At 37.2% G+C, this 21,278-nt stretch overlaps 1 protein-coding gene across 2 annotated transcripts; it reads left to right on the forward strand.

The window, feature by feature from the left end:
* The first annotated feature begins 5,945 nt into the window (after positions 1–5,945).
* inavab (innate immunity activator b) lies at positions 5,946–21,169 on the forward strand. Of its 2 annotated transcripts, none has more exons than XM_079340590.1 (10): positions 5,946–6,254; positions 12,931–13,045; positions 14,642–14,775; positions 16,170–16,292; positions 16,385–16,616; positions 16,799–16,852; positions 17,132–17,396; positions 17,986–18,141; positions 18,299–18,995; positions 19,672–21,169. In XM_079340590.1, the coding sequence occupies exons 2-10, from the start codon at positions 12,991–12,993 to the stop codon at positions 19,762–19,764; spliced, it is 1,809 nt and encodes a 602-aa protein (XP_079196716.1). In that variant the 5' UTR covers positions 5,946–6,254; positions 12,931–12,990; the 3' UTR covers positions 19,765–21,169. The 2 variants fall into 2 exon arrangements, with proteins under 2 accessions (XP_079196716.1, XP_079196717.1); XM_079340591.1 differs by lacking the exon at positions 5,946–6,254 and adding an exon at positions 10,485–10,573.
* The last annotated feature ends 109 nt before the right edge of the window (positions 21,170–21,278 follow it).

The following is a 21,278-nucleotide window of genomic DNA, read 5'->3' on the forward strand; positions in this document are numbered from 1 at the left end:
GACTAAAATCTTATGTTTAACTTTGAAGTGGGTATAGTTAATATGATATAATATTATATGTTTTCCGATAAGACATTGGTTCCCAACCTGGGGTTAAATCCCACCAGAGAAAAAGCACCAAATATCCCAAAGGGGGTGCAATACTTTGACTGCTTGAGGTTGTCAAGATAAGATTTGTTCCCATGAAATAAAATAACAATAACCCACTCACTGGATGGTTCCATCAATAGTCTTTTGGTGAGAACAAGTGTGGGGAGGCGTGTTCTGTTGGTATTCAAACAATGAAAACAATTAAATTGATGTTGCAAAAGAGGCTGAGATTCACTGCTTTAAAATGTATGTGACCACATTTCCTGTTAACCTAATAGACACAGACTTTATAAACAGTTCTCTATGTTTAAAACTGAAGATTAGATCTTTGTGAAGGGCTGTATAGACAGAAGTAATGAAATATACAATCTTTAGTAAAACATACCATTATTATTATAAATAGTACTATTATTATAGTATTAATTATTATTTTGTTTATAAGAAAAACATTCACAGTTGTCCAGGATAAGTCAAGAATCATTTTACTGGTGTAAAATCCATTTTACAAAATAATTGATACACCTGAAAAGTTTTTTTTTTTCTTTTTAACACATTCCTTTATGTTGTTGTTAGGACATATTTGTTGCATTAATTATGTTTTCGTAATGTGTGTATTGTTTGAATAATATTGTATTTCAAGTATAGACATTTTTAGGTTTCAGCATATTAGTCCTTTCAGTCTGGTTTGTAAAAAATACATTTTTAATTGTAGCAATGTTCAATAGCAGCAATATTAAACTTCTTTAACTGTGACTTCTTGACACTGATCAGCCAGGGCTTAAAAAAACATGTCAATTTTTTACTGTCAGGTGTTGTTTTTGAAATGTCAAATAGTACAGTAGAGGGTCCTGCAAAATTTTATGAAGTTTCCTCATGTATAGCTACTCAGCTTTGACCTGTAAGCATTGTGTTTAATGTGAAAATGTGAGTTTTAGAGCAATGGTTTACAGAAAAAGCTATAACAAATGTTTATGTGATAGTGTAATTCAAAAAATGCATCTGCATTGGCTATCAAAGTTAACTGGTTAAATAAAATGTATGATAACACAGAATAATAAAGTTACAGTAGCATGGCATTTGTGTATTTCTTTACAAGTTAGTTGTCTGCACAAATACATATAATAAGTGGACAGGATTATGCTCTTTACCATTTATACTGTCAAAAGTTTAGTTACTGTTGTTTTTTTAATCTGCACCAAACCAGCTTTGCCAGTTGATGTTTTTACACAACACCTGTGTGACTTTTTTCTGACCCACACCTGTACCTTTTTCTGCCAAGCCAAAGTCATTCTCATGTGTTATGAGAAAGTTAAAATGTTCATGCGTGCCCACTTGTTTTTCAGTTCTCTTTATCTTAAATCTTGGGTAGATTCAAAGTTGAAAAGTAGGTCAGAGTGCCAGGAGTTGGTCAGGAGTTTCCAAACAGTCATTTCAGAGACACACGGCTCGGCTTTTCGTGCGTTGTTTTTTTGTATCCTTTGTAAAACATGCTGATGTACGTGAACAGCATTTCCACGTCTGTTCCCAACCTGGGGTTAAATCCCTCCAGGAGGAGAACCGAATATCCCCAAGGGGTGCAATACTTTGACTGCTTGAGGTTGTCAAAATAAGATTTGTTTCTATGAATTAAAATCACAATAACCCACTCACTGGATGGTTCCATCAATAGTCTTTTGGTGAGAACAAGTGTGTGTAGTTGTGTTCTGTTGGGATTCTATCAATGAAAACAATTAAATTGATGTTGCTGGGAAGAGGCTGAGATTCACTGCTTAAAAATTCATGTCACCACATTTCCTGTTCACCTTAATAGACACAGACTTTAAAAACAATTCTCTATATGTTTAAAACTGAAGATTAGATCTTTGTGATGGCAACATTTCAAATTGAAGGTCTGTATAGGTGTGTTTTAGTTAGTACAATGATTTTTTTTAAAATATAAAATAGAAGTTTTGAAATGTGCTATTTATACTATCTATAGTATAACATACCATTCAGTTAATACATAACTGTTTTGTTTATAAGAAAAACCTTCACAGTTGTCCAGGATATTAAGAATCATTTTACTGTGATTTTCTTTATTAAAAAATTAAATAAATAAAACAACCTTTCATTATGTTGTTAGAAAATATTTCTTACATTAATTGTGTTTTGGAAATGTGTGTATTGTTTCGATAATATTGTATTTATGTTTAAGTTTCAACATATTAGTCACTTCAGTCAGGTATATATATATATATATATATATATATATATATATATATATATATATATATATATATATATATATATATATATATATATATATACACACACACAGTACATACATACACACAACACCTGTGTGACTTTTTTCTGACCCGCACCGTTGCCAAGTCAAAGTCATTGTCATGTGTTATGAGAAAGTTCAAATGTTCATGTGTGCCCACTTGTTTTTCAGTTCTCTTTGTTAAGAATTGGGTGGATTCAAACAGTCATTTCAGAGACACACTGCTCAACTCTTTTCTCACAGCCGTCACCAGCCCACATTTTCTTTTTAAGTGTGTTGTTTTTGTGGTATCCAGTGCAAAATAAACAGGTGTATGTGAACGGCATTTCCATATCTTTAAACATCAAGACACAGATACGATATTCTTCTTTTTTTGAATTCTTGCAATAGATTTTTCTGATGTGCTGACTATTCCAACTAATGTAAGTTATCATTACAGAAAAAAAGGTGAAATATTTTCCAGATATGCATAAATGGGTTTCGTTTTATATTTTAAGGTTTATCATTATTATTAAATTATATAAAAATTATATTTATGAGCTTCTTTATTTGCTTTTAGGTCAAGTTTCACTTTCATGTAGTGTAATGTGAGAAAACTGCAGTTCATATGCTTTTTCATAGTAATACAAAAACATACTGATGTTAAGGGAAGTGTCTGCTGCTGTTTGGGTCAGTAAATCTCTCTCTGACAATCAAATTAAATAGTGTTTCCACAAAAATATGTGCAGTATAAGCATTAGTTATTGAATGCAAAATGTCCAGGTTATAGTTCAGAGAACTAACTGTTCATTGTCCTCTGTCACCTATTTTCTTCATTGTTGATGTGACAGTAATGTTATGGGACAATAGCTGTTCGCAAATGTTGAGAGTGCATGTTTTTTTAAGAAGAAATTCAAAGCTTTATGTTAAACTCTATCAGCCTTGTATAGTATTTATAATGTTTATGTACTAATAAAAGTGCTGTTGATCTAGACTGACTGGTTCAATTATCAAAAACAAAAAGAAATTGATTTAAAATTAACAATCTAGTGAAAATCATAAAATCCAACAGAAAACAGTAAAACTTGTGTTGACAGGGTGTGGAAATCAGTTCACTCTCAGGTGAGTATCATTGGTTCTACAAACAACACAAACTATCTGCAATAAAGCTAAAGCATGTCAAAATACATTTCAGTTAGGTAAATACTGATACTAAAATACTAAAAGAGCCTTTTAAATAACATTTTCTATCTCAACAATCTAAACATCCCTCCACTTCTACCAAACATGGCACCTTCCACTTGACAACACAACAACACAATCTGGTGAATAAACAAAGAACTAACTACCTGAATCACTCACTATTGAATGGATTTTGGCTGACTCTCAAACTATGTATATTAAGCAAGTAGGGAGGACTGTTACAACAGGCTTCACTTACGCACATCAGTTATATTAATATATAATAATTCATCGATAGATAGATAGATAGATAGATAGATAGATAGATAGATAGATAGATAGATAGATAGATAGATAGATAGATAGATAGATAGATAGATAGATAGATAGATAGATAGATAGATAGATAGATAGATGCATAGTTTACCTCAACAGTGTCTCTGTCTCTCTGGATTACTTTGCTTGCTAATTTTGTTTTGTAATGTAGCATCATAGACTGTAAATATTACGTGCAGCATACACCCACAAGTTGTCATTAACATTATAGTATAAAAAAATTCTCCTTTGTCAACCAAATGAAATTGTTGAGTTACATTATTCACACTTTCTTTATGTCTTGTGACCAGACAATAGCTGCTGAATTCAAAAGCAGAAAAAAGATGCAAAATAACAAAAATAAAATAAAGTGCTATTTCAACTAAGTCAACTAAAAACTGGCTAATTCTATTGAACTGGATTCATTAAAAATTCTCTTAATTAAGAATTACAAAAAAAAACATAAAGATTATATTTAATGCAACCAAAATAATCAGATACTATCTTAAACATTTTGGTTTGAAAGTTACTTAAATAATTGCCACAAAATCAATGACATTTATATTGAATACATTTTATCAGGTATATTAAGTTAAATGTACATGACTACAGAATCATTTATTAGTGTACCGGGTTACACTGTTGATGATTTTTTAACATGATGTTTGCGTGCTGCGCAAATACAGTATAGGATTATTAAAATATGCGTACTGGCTGACAATAATTGTGCCCCCCCCCCCCCCCCCCATGCATTTCATATGCCCCCCCTAAGACTAAGGTCTGGCAACGGATCTGATTTAAATGTTTTTTGGTTTTCTGGTATTTAAAGTCTCATAAAGAACTTTTGTGAGGAGAAGAGCAACATATTTTTCCAAATAATAAAAAGAACCCATTCAAGCTTTTTATGGCATACGCATGATTTTTGCTTCAGTCAAAATAGCTTGAATCACAATAATGTCTTCAAAGACAAGGTAGAAAAGCACGAATAGGATCAACATCACACATGCTTTCACACATAAATACTGCAGACGCTGTGGTTCTCAGATCAGGTGATAGACTGTGGTTTCCTTGTTCCTTAAAAAGCAGACTAAAGTCTATGAGCTTCATTTGATGTTTCCAAGGCAATAAAGATGTTATTTCTTGCAGTCCTGTGAGCAAACCTGATGTATAAATAATTTCCATGACATAGCAAACAAATAACTTCTCCCCCCCTAAAAAAATGAGCGTCTTCTTTAGGCCTTGACCTACCCTTGCGCAAGGTTATAATACAATATGCAATAATTAATTAAAATCTTATTCATCTGTTTCCAAGGCGAACCCATTTTCCTGTTAGGTGCTGTCTTGCCCACGCTGTGAAAACAAACCTTCATTATGGGACATGTATCTCATTGACTGTCTTCCTGGCATGGTTGGTCAGACACTAGCAATAATGTAGAATGCAGTTATTGCTTGATGTTTAAAAACAAATCTTTTGTCACATCAAAAAAAGAAATTAGCAAGTTTCTAAAGTTAGTGTGTATTGGGGAAAATCACGTCACGTGGTTTCAAGGATTACAAATCTCATGTAGCGCACTGCCGCCTTCTAGTGCCCGAAAAGAACTGAAACAATGTATGGAGGCACATTACAATACACGTCGTTATATGTGGGGTGACAATTTTAGACAGGGCAAAGAATAAAACAAAGTAGTTAAATGTTGGACTGGGTTGGGGATTAAATGGCCATCAATCGGAGAAACCGCCCACACAGCAGCGGAAAAGTGGATGATCTGTGCGGCGTTCACAAACACCCCATTCTCCCTGTTTCTATAACTCTTTCTATAGACGTCTACTACTGAAATAGTTTGGGGCCAATTTGAAGTTTCAGAAAATGACTAAAATAAATAAATATTAGTAACTAGCACATCTGATGATTGTGTTGCAGAGGCTACTGAGTACACATTTTAGCAACCAATTAAAACACATGCAGCAGCAAACGTAGTAGAGCACAGACATGCAAGGACGATATTAGCCATCGATAATTCCACATTTATATATTTTAAATGAAATACACTGAGCCCTGCAGCTTCGTGTTATCGACTCTGGCTACTTAACTTAAGAATACTGTCAATTAAAACGCCACATGTCTGAAACGCGGACTGGACCGTTTGATTTCTTATGATTCCGACCGCACGTGAACGCCTCACGGAATTGCTTTACTTTTACTGGGCTGCAAATACACCCTCTGAAAACAGTACAACATATGGAGAGTAGGTCCTTATTTCTGTGTCGTGACTTTGTAGTCTTTTGGACCACATAAACGTGACTTGTGGACTTTGTCGACTTAAGTGAGGACAAACTTTCATTTCGGATCTGGGAGGCTGCTGCGCTAAGCCACTGGAAAACAGACTGTATGGATGAGGCACGATGCTAACTAGCTACTAAGGTTAGAGTTTTTAAGCATTTGTTTACACCTTTTGTTGGACTTACTTTGAATACATGAAAAGCATGGGTTCATGTTAGTGCTCCTAATGTAGTTTTCCCTTTCAAAATTTGTGTTTGGAAGCACATGGTTCAAGGTTTGAGGAAAGCATTCAACTGCAGAGAGTTTCTTTATTTTTGAACCTCTCCATAGCAGCTGAGGCCCAGCAGCAGCTCTGCAAAGCTGATAGGGATTTTTTGATGCAATGCATTGAAAAGTACAAATAAAAGGTGAATTATTTATTAAATCTTCTTTTTAAATTGTCAATTTGACTTGAATCTAGAGTAGAGATTACGCATAACTGTTGAGCCACCTTTTGTAGATCGATGTGTAGTCGATGCATAGGTAAACTCCTCAAATTAAGTCATTTTGTTTTGGGTGACTTTTTGTCCCATATTTTAACGTGTGTCTGTGCTTCATGCAAAGTCCCTTGCTTTTTCATTGACATCGTTACCTGATTGCGAAAGAGAACCAAAGTTTAAAGGTGTTCCATAAACTGCACAGATATGAGAAGTTATGAGCTTGCAACGTCCTCTATACAACACTGTTTTAAAAAACTTAACCCCTAATATTTTCTGCATGCAATAGTACTATTAGTTAGTTTGTGATTTCTGTGCATATTTCTGCAGTCTACGCATTCCGCATTCCTCACCATTGACCCAGAGGGCAAAAGGACAGAAGCAGCTTAACCTTTTAACATCCCCCCCCCCCCCCCCCCCCCCCCCCCACCCATGCTGGCAGAACAGTAATTACAAAAACTGCCCTGCAGCTAAAATGTATATCAAACACCCAAACTTTATTGAACATTCTAGTAGACACTTCCTGGAGGGAAAATAATTCAGCATACATTTTGGGATAATAAAGACAATCCTGAAAGGATGTACTTTCCATATGAAAAATGTGCATACGATAAGTAAAGCATCATTCAAGCTTCATGATATGATTAGACCCGGTGGAAGAACTCAGCTGCCAAAAAAGTAGGGGAAAATGGGTGATCCCCTGGCAGCTGAACGCTCTTCACGAGGCAGCAGCAGTAGTCTAGTCATACATCATAAAAGACTCGAGAATATTTAAAGAATTAGTTTAGCCAGCTGCTGTGTCGCCTACACAAAGCCTGCTCTCTGTCCCTTTAGGGAACGCTGGTTTATAAAAACTAACCGTGACATCCACCAACTGTCTTCTCAGATACTGGAAGTGTGTTTTGCAGTGTGCTGGGAAGTTTTTTCCGTCCTCTTTACATCAAGCATATATGCTGAAGTTGTAGTAGTTGAAGCTACTATAATACTGTTGCTGTCAGTGTGTGCGTTTAACCTCTTAACTGTTGTTCCTGTCATCAGAAGAGAGTGCAGTTCATCGGCATGACTGCTCTTTCCTCCTTTCTGATTCAGGTTATCAACATGCTTGGAATGCAGCTTCTTTACAAAAGACACTGCTCTGCTTTGTTATTCTTTTAGCATAGAGGAATTGGAAGTGATACTCCTCTGGTCAACAACGCTCTGTTTATCAGTTACAGGTAGCTCAACCTAATCTACCAGTCCTGCAATAAATACTGCTTTTGTGAACTCTGTGACTGAGATCTGTAGATTCAGGTCTATGACGAGTTTGTAGCCGTTTAGTTTAAAGTGGTGTTGAAATTCTGTTGCATCTTATATCTGGAGGACTTTCTATTATGTAGAGTATTCTGGTTTTCATGTCATGGTTTCAGTGGAAAGTGTTACAAACAACAGTTACAATAAAAAAATACTAAAGCACTACAAACTACATTGCCCCAAAATCCCTTTACAATTGATTTAATATTTGATAAATGTATTTAGAGTCGCCCATTCCAATTGTCACTCACTGAATAAAGTTAAAAGAAAACAAATAGTTTCTCAAGCTCTTCAGAAAACCCAGGATGTCAAAAGGGTCAGTGAACCGAGCTGCTGCTTGCATGTTTAAATTCCCAGCTTGTTCTTATGTAGCATTTTATATCAGTCATTGTTTACCAGGGGTTAAAATATCCAAAGAGGTCACATCCACTTCAAAATGTTATAAAGTGTGATTTAAAATAAAATGTGAAAACCGCGTCATTTGTAGTTTAAAAGCTATTTTCAATGTGACTTTGGGAGCTGCACCTCAAGGTGCCTCTAGTTTAAACTGACTTGCAGGTTAATGCGCTTCATTCAGTTGAATGGTTCAGTATAAAATGACAGGGATGTGACAGAAATAGTTTTCGGATGGAAGTAAGTAAAAATGTCTCGAGATACATTTATAGATGTACACATTGATTGCATCGATCCTTAAATGCGGTTACACTTTGGAAAAGATTATTAATGAAGACAAGATGGCCACTCAACTGGAAAGTCGTGCGTCACCTCTTGACACTCTGGAGATTGATGAAGTTTGTTGTAATCCATTGGGCACACTGTGCTGGTGTAATACAATGATACTCGAATGAAAGGCTATTTAACTAGTGAATAAGATTTGTAATATATCTGCGATAATAAAATCAGAAGCAGGACAAGATCATTCAGCGCAAAAGTGGAATCTGTTTGAAACGTTTCTAATGTCAACTAAATGCAGCGGACGACAGACAATATTTGACAGAGTTTGAATGCCAGACATAAAGGCCTGAAACTTAAATGTGGAGGTTACTTCACCTAATATCTGCTGCCCTGTTTACCACTCCAGCTGCTGCTGCTGCTGCTTTCTCGGTGCCATGTCATCTGAGATCTGATTCTTGAGTGTCTGGGAATTGCTGGACCGTTTTTTTTTTTCCCAGAGTGCTGGAGCACCAACATTCTTGGAAAGCCAAAATGAATATTGGGATTCAGTGTGAATGTGAGTTATGCAGTCACTGAGCAGGTGCTGCTTCCAAGTCTCTGTAAGTCAAATGGACGATCCCACCACCGAATGTTTGCCTTTTTTTTTTTTTTTTTTTACTGGTGCCCTTAATGGGGTCCTGGCTTTGGCATTCTCAAAGAAGACAGAAACAAGATAAAGTTAAGAAAGGTATGAGGAAATCCAAGCTAATACTTTAGTGAGTGCATGATTACTTAAGGAGTTTTATTTGATATGAATGACCAGAAGATGGCAGCAGGAATGCAAAGGCCAGCTATTTGATCTTTGTACTCTCCGAGCTGAAGCGTCTCACTCAGTTTATTGTTTTCATTGTAATCGCAGGAGGCCAGAGAGATCATGAGAAAGTCATCGTCAGGCAGATATATAGTGTGATGATAACACAGTGCTCAGTTAAGCTTTGTATATTTATAAGTTCCTGTGAGGATTTTTTTAATTTATTTTTTTACTTTTTATGAAACAGGAAAAATGAAATAAAGATTCTTCTTTAATGATCCACAAAAACAAACAAGACCTTTCTCTAAAGTTCCCATTACTACGAAAAACTGCTGCTGTGAAGTAGGTGTCAGATGAAGTAATAAACAGCACTTTCAAAATATTTTCCACTGTGAAAATACAGAATGGTGTTTTTGTTGTTTTTTAAAAAAAAACACCACAAACCCATATGACATCATCAGCAAGGGATGAGACTCGCTGCCTAATTCACAGGGGGCGCAAAAAAACCCCAACACAAACTAGAAGCTAGTCACAGGAGCTTTAACACACACAACTCAGTGTGCCTGAATGAACAAATGACTTCATGTGAACAAATGACCCTGGTTATATCTAATTCTGATCAATCTTTGAAAAAACTTGAGCAAATCACTTGTTTGGTAAATAAACGTCAGGCCATTTTTTTTATCAAGAAAAATCTCAAATAAATTACCCACATCAAATGACAGTGTTCATTTTACCGGTTTTATCCAAAAATATTTTCACTTTACCATGAAAAAAAAACCCCATGAACTCTTCATACTGGAGACCCTTTTCTTCTATGTCCATAAATGCTAAATTATTGCCAATTGTTCTGACAGTTCACCATTGGACTGCTGTTTTAGCACCCAGAACTGAGACTTTACCTTAGAACTGTTAGACACATCTCTCTGTCACACTATGTGTCTCATCTCAGTCTAGTTGGCGGTTCCCATCCGTCACAACAGATGAAGGATAAAGTGAAGAGGGATTTTCAGTATCTCGTTGACGACACAGTCCCACACACAGACGGTGACACAGAGTTATATGATCCTGACTCAAGTGTTCAGCTCTCTGTTTGTGGCCACTCCTCTTCAGCAGGCAGCACTTTGTCAGAGCCCTTCTCTCATTCCTGTCCACACTCTTCACAGCTTCGCTTTCTGACGGAGCTCTGTGCCTCATTGGATTTTGACCCTTTGTAGATTTCTCTTGAAGTAAGTCACTTACCAACCTGCAGTGTTTCATCTTTTTCATTAACCTGATTTCCTCTTGGTGTGTTTGGATTATTGTGGAATGATATTTTTCTGTATTTTGCTTGTGATTTAAATGTAGACAACACAGTGTGTAGCTCTTGTTCTATTTGTAATATTTGAAATAACATTAGAAACAATGGGGAAGACCTTCCTTCTGTCATTGTGTTTTAAGGGTTAGTAAAGTTTCTCAGCCCCTTCAGGGGATGGCAGAACTCACACCCCCCCTCCCGGCTTTGTATCAATGTTTTGCATCTTTGAACCCAAACAAGCGCCCATACCAATGTTTGTTTTTGTTTGTTTGTTTTTTTTTTTTATTGTAAAAATCTGCCCAAACCTACAAAGCTTTTAGCGACATCCGAAGTTTTGATTCCTTCACTTTAAAACTCTGCCGTGATCAGTGTTTGTTGAGGGTGGTTAACAGAATCTTCCTTTTTTTAAGCCTTGTTGTTTGGTTTTAGTCTTGAAAGGTAAATTTTTTGATCAGTTAATCAGCTAATCAACATGGCCGAAGTGAACGGAACACTGAAATCAGCGACTTCTTTTATATCTGTTTCAAAAAATAACTGTTAAAAAGAAACAAAAAACTCTCAGGTCGTCTTCCTGTCACCACCGTGGAACATTTCTGCGGCTTTTTCCTTTTTGTTGTGATCATCAAAATGATTAGCAATGTGATCAATCAACACTTTATTTTAATCGTTTAGCTTAGCCATCTGACGAGCATGTATATCTGCTACATTTAATATGAAGCATCTATTACAAATCGCTGTAATAATGAATGACTGTAAAAAGTAGTGGTTACAGGAGACGGTTTCTTGTGCCAACACCTCTGCTTGTGTTTTAGTTCATTTTTCAGCTCTGCAGGTTGTTGTTTGACTGTGCTGCACAGAAGCTTTTTTCACCTTAATTGTGCGAACACAGCAGCTGATTATCAGCGTGTTCGGGGTGTGAACGCTCCAGTCACTGTCATATGAGCTGAGTGGAGGATGTGTCATGTTAGGGATGGTTATGTGGTATTTGTTGTTTATCCCAGCACTCCTACAAATTTGGCAATGGCAACAACAAGCATCTCTTGCATCGTTGCTACGAAGAAAAAAAAACCTGCAGCTCATTTGGTCGTGTCCCCCAAACAACAGAGCTGGGAAGCTTTCTGCTAACTCCTGAGAAAACGTCCCCTCAATGTCTTTGTGCAGCCACTGCAACAATTCTGAAAACAGCTAGTTAATAATCAAGCCAACAAGATCACCAAGTATTTGACACCAGCATGTAAACATGTAACACGTATACCTATATGGCAGCTCATAAACATACTGACATTAAAGACTCGGCTCCTGCAGCCCGAGCCTCTTATCTGAAGGAACACGATAATGACGATCATATGACATCAGAGGCAAAACAAACAGGCAGGCACAGGAAACACTCCAGACATGGCAACATGTGTGTACTCATGCTGTGAGAGGCTATGACTACACCTTACTGCATGGTCACACCTGAATCACCATAGCAACATCATGTGGTAATTGGCTGTCTTTGAAAAAGCTTTTGCTAATGCTGTTTCAACTAAGATTTAGTTTGTGAATGAGACCGATCATAAGTACTTGTAATCCTGACTTAAAGTTGCTTGTTTTTTAAGTTTCACGAACCCTGAATGGAAGCTGCAGCCCTCACCTCTTTTTTTTTTTTTTTATTCTTTTACCAACTTATGGAGAATCGTTCCTGCCTTAGTCCCAGTAGTTGGTGTTAAAGGCTGCTCAGTATGGAGCTGGTGAAATGTATATTTTTAACTTTGGCTCATTATGGCCATGGGTGGAATTTTCAGGGTAACTCAAGATACTATACAGTACGCAATACATGGCCCAACATAAGGATTATATAACCATTAGAGTCACTCTATGGTTATTGATAAATTGCTAGACAGTCATATAGTGATTCATCACCATATGTGATTAACCGAAGAATACAAAATGTTGAGTGCAGGATTAATGTTTGATCATTTTATCACACTAATTTGGGCAACTTTATATTACCATATCAATATTTAGTTTTAATAATTTGAGCAATGTAACATTTGACCCTGGTGTTTAAACCATTTGCTAGATTTCCCAAAACTACATTCTCAGACCACTCAGTTGATTTCATGTATTTAAAGCACTTGGTTGGCTAATAACTCAAAGTCACAACTTCTAATTGACGAGGCATCTCCGTTTCTGCAGCCTTAAACTGTGACTGTATTCAGATGTTTGTTACAATCAGGACAAATATGGAACGTTTTACCTTGTGTTTTATGAAATACGTGCTAACACTACGGTTATACTTTCTAGGAAATGGTGAGAGTGGACACTTCCCGCTAAAGAACAGAAACACGAAGTCGATTAATTTACATGGAGTTCAATGGAGAGATCAGTGACACTGACAGCGGCATTATCCTTCATTCAGGTAAGCATTTTTGTGTATTACATGACATTTTAGTTTCTTGTAGCAGGAGAGTCACAGTCATCTTTGTGTTAAATCACTGCTTCCCAAACTATTTCTGACGAGCCTCCTTTGGAAAAACAAAATGACACTTTCAATCCTTCCCACACATCAGCATACACATCAACACATATCGACATACATTAGGAATCACTGTGTTAAACGTTCCTCCGTTCCTTCTATGTCAGGAATAACAGCTTGTACATGCGTCAGTGCTATCATTTCTAATCCACACAGTTCATCAAACATTTGTTGTTCATAGTTTTTAAATCATAATTCATGGAAATCTACATCAGCCGCGATGACCAGCATCATGACATCTAAAGTTAGCAGAAAACAAACTGGACTACAGATTGTTCTGGGTTGGTAACACAAAGTAACAAAGTGTCAAAATGACAGTGAGCTGCTTTAGTGAACTACTTTGACTATGAGAAACAAAATACATTTACAGGAATAAAGTTATGAACAATTGATATATGCTTTAACTTTTATGAATCTGAGTTGTTTAAAATATACAACCATGGTGAAAAATCGAATTGCGGTAAAAGGGTAAAACATCAAGCTCAGCATTGTTCAGTCTACCTTCCACTTCTGCACATGAACTACCAGGTTGGATGTGTTTGGGGAAGTGATGACAACAAGTTGTCATGTGAAGTCTCAGGCAGGAACTACACTGCATGTGCTTCATCGTGACTTTGTTTGCCAGCCATCGTGATGTCAACAGTTGGGTTTATGCCTAGAGTTTTGTATCTTTGCCAAAAGCCATCTTGGTTATTATGAGCAAGAAGTGACCGTTTGGAGGAGAGATTCAAGCTGCTTCTTTCTTCAGATGAAGCAGCCTACATGTTAATACTAGTTTTTCACTTTTCAAGATCAATGTTTGGCAGTTGTGTTTTCTCTTCACTCAGCAGTGTCAACTGATTCGTTCTGCTCTCTCTGACATTCTTTGCGCCCTAATTGAGCCACGTGATGTCTTCTCCATACAATGAAAAGTTAAGGTCCTGAATGAATGGGGGGGATTGTCACTCTCGGAAGATGAATTCTTTGCTTTATTGTAGTGCTGTCACACTTCTTCCTGTTGCACCTCAGCTGTTGTAAGTACCTGCAGGAGCTCAGTTAATAATCTCTGAAGGTATGTGGCAGTCAATGCATGTCGCCTGAAGCCACTCCCACCGGCCTAATCTGAAGGTCTTTACTTAGTCACCACGGATACAGACTGCGCTAGTCAAACACTCGCATAGTTAAGAAGACCCACACACTCATTTTTGCATGCCAGTAATGAAAACAAAGGTAGCAAAAACAGGTAAGTTCTTTTAAATAAAGTCATTGTGTTTGCCATAGAGGCTATGACAGTTAATCTAAAGCAATCTAATGCAGATGTACTTTCTGAATGAAATAATGTACGTGCTCCAGTAGTGCAAAAATAACCATGGAAATGTATTTCAGTTTCAAGTTGTATTTACCAGTTCACATTTTATTCTCACTTGTTTAGGACTGAATAAAAAAAAGTGTAACTGTATAAGTCAGTCTTTGACACCTGTGACCTTTTCTGCTTTGCAGGCTCGGATAGCCCAACAACACACACGAAGGATGTGACCACGCACACGCGAGCCATGAAGCTCAAACATCAAGATCTCCAAGACAGGCTGGAGATCTGCATACTGGAGCTGAAGAAAGTCTGCATCAGAGAAGCTGTGAGTCGAAGGGATCAACAAGCCTCCTGACCAACTGTTAAAATTATATCATAAAAATGAAATGAGTCAGATGATTATTATAATCTGAGCTCATTAAAGGCTCATTTAGTAGACTTAGAGAAAATTAAAACCAAACAATCGTTACATAATAAGACCAAATGTTCCCGATATTGCATGTGATTCAGCATCTTTTGTTAGATGAAGTAGGTGGGGTCGTTTAGGGCAGGATGTCAGATGACACATTCTCCGCAGGTTAATGAAGTTCTTAACCAGGAGACTTTGTTGTTGAGTTAAAAAGGCGTAGACATTTTAAGAGCTTGAAAGATTGACTTTTTATTCATGGATTTCCATAAATGCATTTTTTAGTTTGCTTTAGCTTCCACATTACCTTCAATTTGGATTTATTGTTGCATTGTTTTTCTGCTCAGTAACTTAGTAGTAACTAGCAGTAACTGTCTCTGTGTTGATATTATCGTGTCTCCTACCAGGACCAACGTACAAATATTCTCCCTTTTCTGTAACGTTTTAGTGAAATCAGACCACGTAAAGTTGCTGCAATTTTTTTATTCATTATGGCTTTCGGAGAGGTTTAGGTTCGTCAATGTGTTTTGTATATTTCATTAATAGCTTAGATTTGAATCCAGCATGAGACCTTTTTCAATTATCAACCCTTCATTTCTAATCCTCACTTCTTCTCTTCCTCTTTTTGCGACACATAAAATCAAAATAAAACCTAAGAGTTGCCACATTAAGTCATTTCAAAACTGGACTCACTTCTTTGAGAGTCTGATGCGTCAGTACTCCGGGGTAAAATCCCAGGACTGATCATTCTTTCCTGTTGACACTCGGGCAGGGCGCTCCTGTTGGGACACGCTCAGGTGAACTGCTAGGAGGCCGAATGCCTCTCCCTGCACTGAGTGTCAAAAGAACAAGTAATCTCATTGGTAATACTTAACGTTCAGCCCGTCTGTAAAGGTGGCTGGACAGGAGTGACTCAAAGTAACAGTGTTCTTATGACTGTTTAGTGAAACCAGTAATCATGCACTCTCATGCTTTGGGTCTTTTGTTTCTGACAAGGATCACGTAATACAGTGATAGTGATACCAAAAGAATGTGTTTGGAAAGGTAATATCTGCAAACGAAAAAATTATGCAACAAATTCCTTAAATGTATTTGTCTCAACATGTAAGGAGTTGAGGAAAAGATGCTAGAAGAAGACTGCCTCTGACCTTGATGAAACGAGTCACTTCAAAGCTGTTTATTTTAACTTCTATACTGATTTTTTTTTTTTTTTTTAAAGTGATATCTTTATTGAGTCTGTATCTAAAAGCCAGAATCTGACTTCAACAAATTGACTTTTGAAAATGTTCACGTTTTTTATTTTTTTTATTTAGGAGTTGACCGGCCGGCTGTCAGATGATTACCCTCTGCTGCCAGGAGAGAAGCCTCCACAGATCCGCAGACGTATAGGAGCTGCGTTTAAACTAGACAAACAAAGCATCCCTCAAGGCGAAGAGGTAAAAGCAGCATTGAGAGTTTTAGAAGTGGAATTATCATTTTTTTCAAAACATTGTTTCAGAAGTCACACTGACGTCTGTCTCTTTTTCAGGAGTCAGAGATGAGTTTAGTGGATGCTGAATTGGCGCTTCAGATGAAGATTTATGAAGCAGCACGAAAGATCTGTGACGAGCACCACATAAGTAAAGCTGTCCGGAAAAGCCGCTTACAGCAATGCAAGAGAGAGGAGAAAAAACTCAAACGGCTACAAGAGATGGCCTTTCAGCTGCGAATGGAGCACGGACGATCATCACCACTTCCTGCTTTTAATATTGCACAACAAGGTGAGGGGCATCCAGACAGTAGAGGTGATGGCGTCATGTCAGATCCTTTCACAACTTCCTGCTTTTTCCTGAATGTTTGTTTCTGCTTCATAAATCTTGATTGAAGTGTCCAGGGCTTATTTTACTTTCTTATAAATGTATCCTTTAATAATCAAAGTGTTTGGTCTGCCTCCATTTCCCAGATCTGGGTACATCTGACGACAGCTCACTGTCTGATTCTGTAGTTCAAGATGAAGGTAAGAGTTAACTTGACCTTATAACCACAAAGTAGAAATGTGTTGTCTTCTAGTATTGACAAATTCTACATTCAAAAGTTGCAGTTTAATAGCACATAGCTGTTGTCATGCAACCTGACTTTAATACATGTGATGTCAGCCAGTAAGAACAGCGTTGTCTATTGTCATGAGTGATGCAGTACTCTTGATCTTCTTGATGAAATGTTTCTTCTCAAATGAAACTCGAAGAGTCTATAAACATTCACCAACTTTTTCCAAATGACTTTTATTTTTCTCTAGAAGTGACGAGCCAGTCATCACAGCAGTCTGCAGGACCAGCAGACACGGAAGCCCCCCAGCCTCCGCCGGCCTCACATTCCTTTGTAGACGGCTCCTACGTACTGCATTCAGCACCGCTGACCCCAAACCAGTCTCCCCATCCGAGCATTGAGTCTCCAAACCCTGCATATGACCTTCCTCCCATCCAGCACAGCCCATGGACGGAGTCGAGTCTTGACCAGCCGTACCAGAAGAGCAAGAAGTCACGCTCATCTAGCAAGACAAGGTATCAGATCATTCATCATGACTCCTTTCCTGCTCAGCCTGTTTTCACTTTTGTTTTTAAGTGTAAAAGAGGAACGTTTGAGTCACTGGGAGGTTAAACGCTTCTTTGTGAAGGCTGAATGCTGTGTGCTGTCCTTCAAAGATTGTATTACCCATCAAGATGTTGTAGACAGTTTTTTTTGTACAGTAGCTGCTTTTAATTTCTTTTGTTGTGTGTTTTTTTTATAGCTTTGAGATCATGGAGCAGAATGAAAACACATTTTCTTTTATGTTGTCATTTTAGAGAAACGTCATTTCCAAAAGTTGATTTCAGAGACGTTCATTAATGTGCAACAGTGCCATCTGGATTTACAACTGTGCTACCACAGTTAAAGAGCCAGCACACAGCTATTGATCATCCTCATAGTGATATTATGACTTCAAGGGTTAGACACAGGTTTAATTGCTTAGTAGTCAGTAGCTGCAATAAAAATGGTAATAGCTTCTTTTTGTCAGATAAGTTAACATAAATCCCTTTCAATAAGTATATCAGTTATTCTAACAATGCAAACAGGACATGAAAAGTAAATGTTTTACGTGTGTGTTTTCAGTACTCCAACTAAAACTGAGTTGCTGCCACCGTTTGAGGCCTGCTTAGCCCAATCACCTCTGCCAGTGCAACTTTCCCATCTAAAGCTGAGCCACTCCCAGTCCAACAGCACACCCTCAACACCGGAGATGCGTGTGCACAGACAGCTCTCCCTCAGGTAGCCACACCTAAAATTAAAAAAACTCATACTGAATGTCAGCAGCACACCTGCAATTCCCAGTGATATCATTTGCCTGCACATATTGGGTTGTTTCAAAGTATGTAGACATACTAATGTGTTTGGTGTGTAACTGTATGTCTTGTGATTTGCACAGATTATCCAACCCTCAGTCTTCTCTAGAAAAAGATCGTGGTCGCAGCAGAGGTCCAAGGAGGCGACTTACAGAATATACAATAACTTTACCGGAGACGATGCCGCCTGCACTGAACTATGGGAACCTTGCCAACTCTGACGACAGCAATTCTGAATATTCATATACGTCTTACAATAGCTCACCGTGTCAAGACTTTCCTTGCAATTTGCCCAATCAATATCAGCCTGCAGTCATGCACTCTAGTCCAGTTAGCAGCTATGGACCTCAAGTCTACCAACGCCCTGTCTTTTACAATAATCCCAGACACCAATCCAGTCCCAGTTTCCAGAATGCCTATTACAATGAAGAAATGGTCTACCCACCTGATCTGGACTTGGCACAGAGTTATTACGTCAAGCCAGCTCTCTGTCCTCCCAACAGATACGAGTATCGGTATAAAGACACTGCCTTCGTCCAGCAGAGAGCACAGAGGCCTCCAGATATCAGACTCTCTCCCTTCCCGACACAATGGGATCATCCAAATTACCGTTCTGCTGGTCTCCCAAAACAAGTAGTGAACGAGCAGCTCAAGTCCTGGCACCACCGCAGTCAATTCAAAGAGCCCAGGTCCCGTTCTCTTGACAGACAGGGAGCAGTCAGAGTAAAAAACATGCCTGCTCGGGAGTCATCCGGCTACAATCAGAGGTGCCATGGACAGGTAAGCAGAGAAAAAAGTGATTCATGTCTAGCAGTCTGTTGATCAAATGTAAGGCAGTGAGTAGATGTAGTATAATACACAGACAGATTACATAATATTTTACATTTGTCCAACAATTACCATAGATGATTAATTTTCTCATCATATTTCCTTTTTTCCAATTGGAATAATTGTACATGCATTAATAGCATGCCGATGCTGCCTTAAAGAAAAGACAATACAGTTTATTTTAATTAATCAGTCACATGTCAACAAATGAAAGAGTACTTTATTTGTATGGGGCCAATTCATATAAAATGTTGTCTTGAAAATTTACAAAGAGATCATGTTTGGACCGTACTCTTTGTTTTAGTATTCACAAAGACAACATAAATCCACCATGTGTACAGCACTGAGCAATATTTAGCAAAATTACAGTGGAAAGAATTGATACTTGCATTAAGACAAGGTCTGGTAGATTGTAACATTGAAGTCCTGACGTGTTTGTCTTGCAGCAGAAAAAGACAAATATGTATGTATAAAAAGAATAAAAATATATCCTAAGTCTTCCTGTAATAAAAAGAATAAGTAGCAGAGGCATGTGTATCCTACTGAATAAAGTTCATGTCATCATACACCTTCACCTCTAAATCATGTTTGTAAATTGAATGGATCTTTTTTTGTTCTTAATTTAAAGGTTATCCAGAGACGACCTCTCCAGAGATCTGCAGATGACTCTCACACACACTGGGTTGTAGACAACAGCTCTCACTACATGAGTCAATTGTGAACCAACGCAACATGGACTTTTTTAATGTCATGAAACGCATCATCATGCCATCCTTACAAAAAGAAGACTTTCTAACAATACAGTGCAGTCTAGAAAAACAAGTAGACAAACTGCAGTTTTGGGGTTACTGTAAGTTCAAGCTAACACCTCTGACTGTCACAGTCAAATTGAGTGCAGAGCGGTTTTATTGGATTTTGGGGTACTGTTGTTTAGTTGAGTGGCAAATTAGGTGTCACAGGTAATACTTATTAAATGAATCAAGTGAATATGTAAAATACTTGTTGCAACTGTTTGAGTTATGACTGTGTTTTGTGAACAAGATGTCCAAGTCTCACACAATATATCTGCACTGGTCGAAAAAGTCATTGATACAGAGAGTCTGTGTCATTACTAACATGTTGATTTTGATATGCAGAGCTTTTAAACAAATATTTACAATGAAAAGAGTTTAGAGACAGTTGTAGCTCTGGAGACAGACGTGCACAATGTAGTAAGATGGAAAGAAATGTGAATATTTTTTAACATGTTTTATTCTTTTAACTCGCCCATTAAATTTTCGACATGTACGGATATCGGTATCCTTATTTCCAAAAGCTAACATCTAAGGCTGTTTGGTAAACTGCTTTTGGTACCTTAGTATACAACATGTTCTACATTAGACACTCTGGAGCATGAAAATCACTGCCAAACTATTTGTTTTAGGATGGGCTCAAAACAGAGAAGTTTACTTTTTGTATTTTGTTGACGGGTGATAATATGCTTCTTCCCCTTTCTCACTAAGCTGGTTGAAGAATAGAAAATCATTGTAAAATAATAAACATAACATATTCTTTTGTTTTTTACTTACTTTTTCTTTATTATTTTGATTTTTGTCACCACTATTATGGAATTGAGCTGCTTGAATTTAAGATTTGTCAAACTTGTCTTTTTTTCATAAATGTGTATGGCTGTGCCGATTTAACTTGAATTAATAATCAGTGTAATCAACTAGTTGAAACTAGATATGAACTAATCAACAGATGTATAGTGTAGCAAATTAAACCAGAAGCAGAGTCTTGATGATTGGCAGCTATTAAGGTGTTGAAATTGAGGTGAAAATGTATTGAGCTTTGACACAATCTTTAACACTGTCTGTGTGCACAGGTGTTTGATGCAGAGGATCACCAAACATGAACCTTTTTATTAGTACCACTACAAGTCGTCATGACCCTGAGTTTATTTAAACCAGCATCGTGAAAGACTGCCTAATTGAACAATCATGTTACCTTGCGTGCCTCTTTTTTTACTGTTGTTTAAATAAATATTTATATAGTTGTTTAAGCAGACCTGATATGTGTTCTTTTATTCAAAAAAATTAAAAAAAAAATCTGTGAAATTTGTGGAAGAAAATAAAGAGTAATTTTTGCTTCGTGTCGAGTTTCCTTTACTTAAAATGTATGTTTTTTTTAAAGTGGATATTCTGACATCTGTGAAAAATCAAGAGGTGTATATAATGAAATTGATGATAGCTAAAT

The sequence above is a fragment of the Symphodus melops genome, assembly GCF_947650265.1.
Source record: "Symphodus melops genome assembly, chromosome: 4".
In the NCBI taxonomy this organism is placed as follows: Eukaryota; Metazoa; Chordata; class Actinopteri; order Labriformes; family Labridae; genus Symphodus; species Symphodus melops.

Bases quoted from the DNA above. Each gene is read 5' to 3' on its own strand.
- inavab (XM_079340590.1), top strand. From the start codon at position 12,991: ATGGAGTTCAATGGAGAGATCAGTGACACTGACAGCGGCATTATCCTT. The intron at 13,046-14,641 runs GTAAGCATTTTT...TCTGCTTTGCAG, and splicing joins CGGCATTATCCTTCATTCAG to GCTCGGATAGCCCAACAACA. The intron at 17,397-17,985 runs GTATCAGATCAT...GTGTGTTTTCAG, and splicing joins CGCTCATCTAGCAAGACAAG to TACTCCAACTAAAACTGAGT.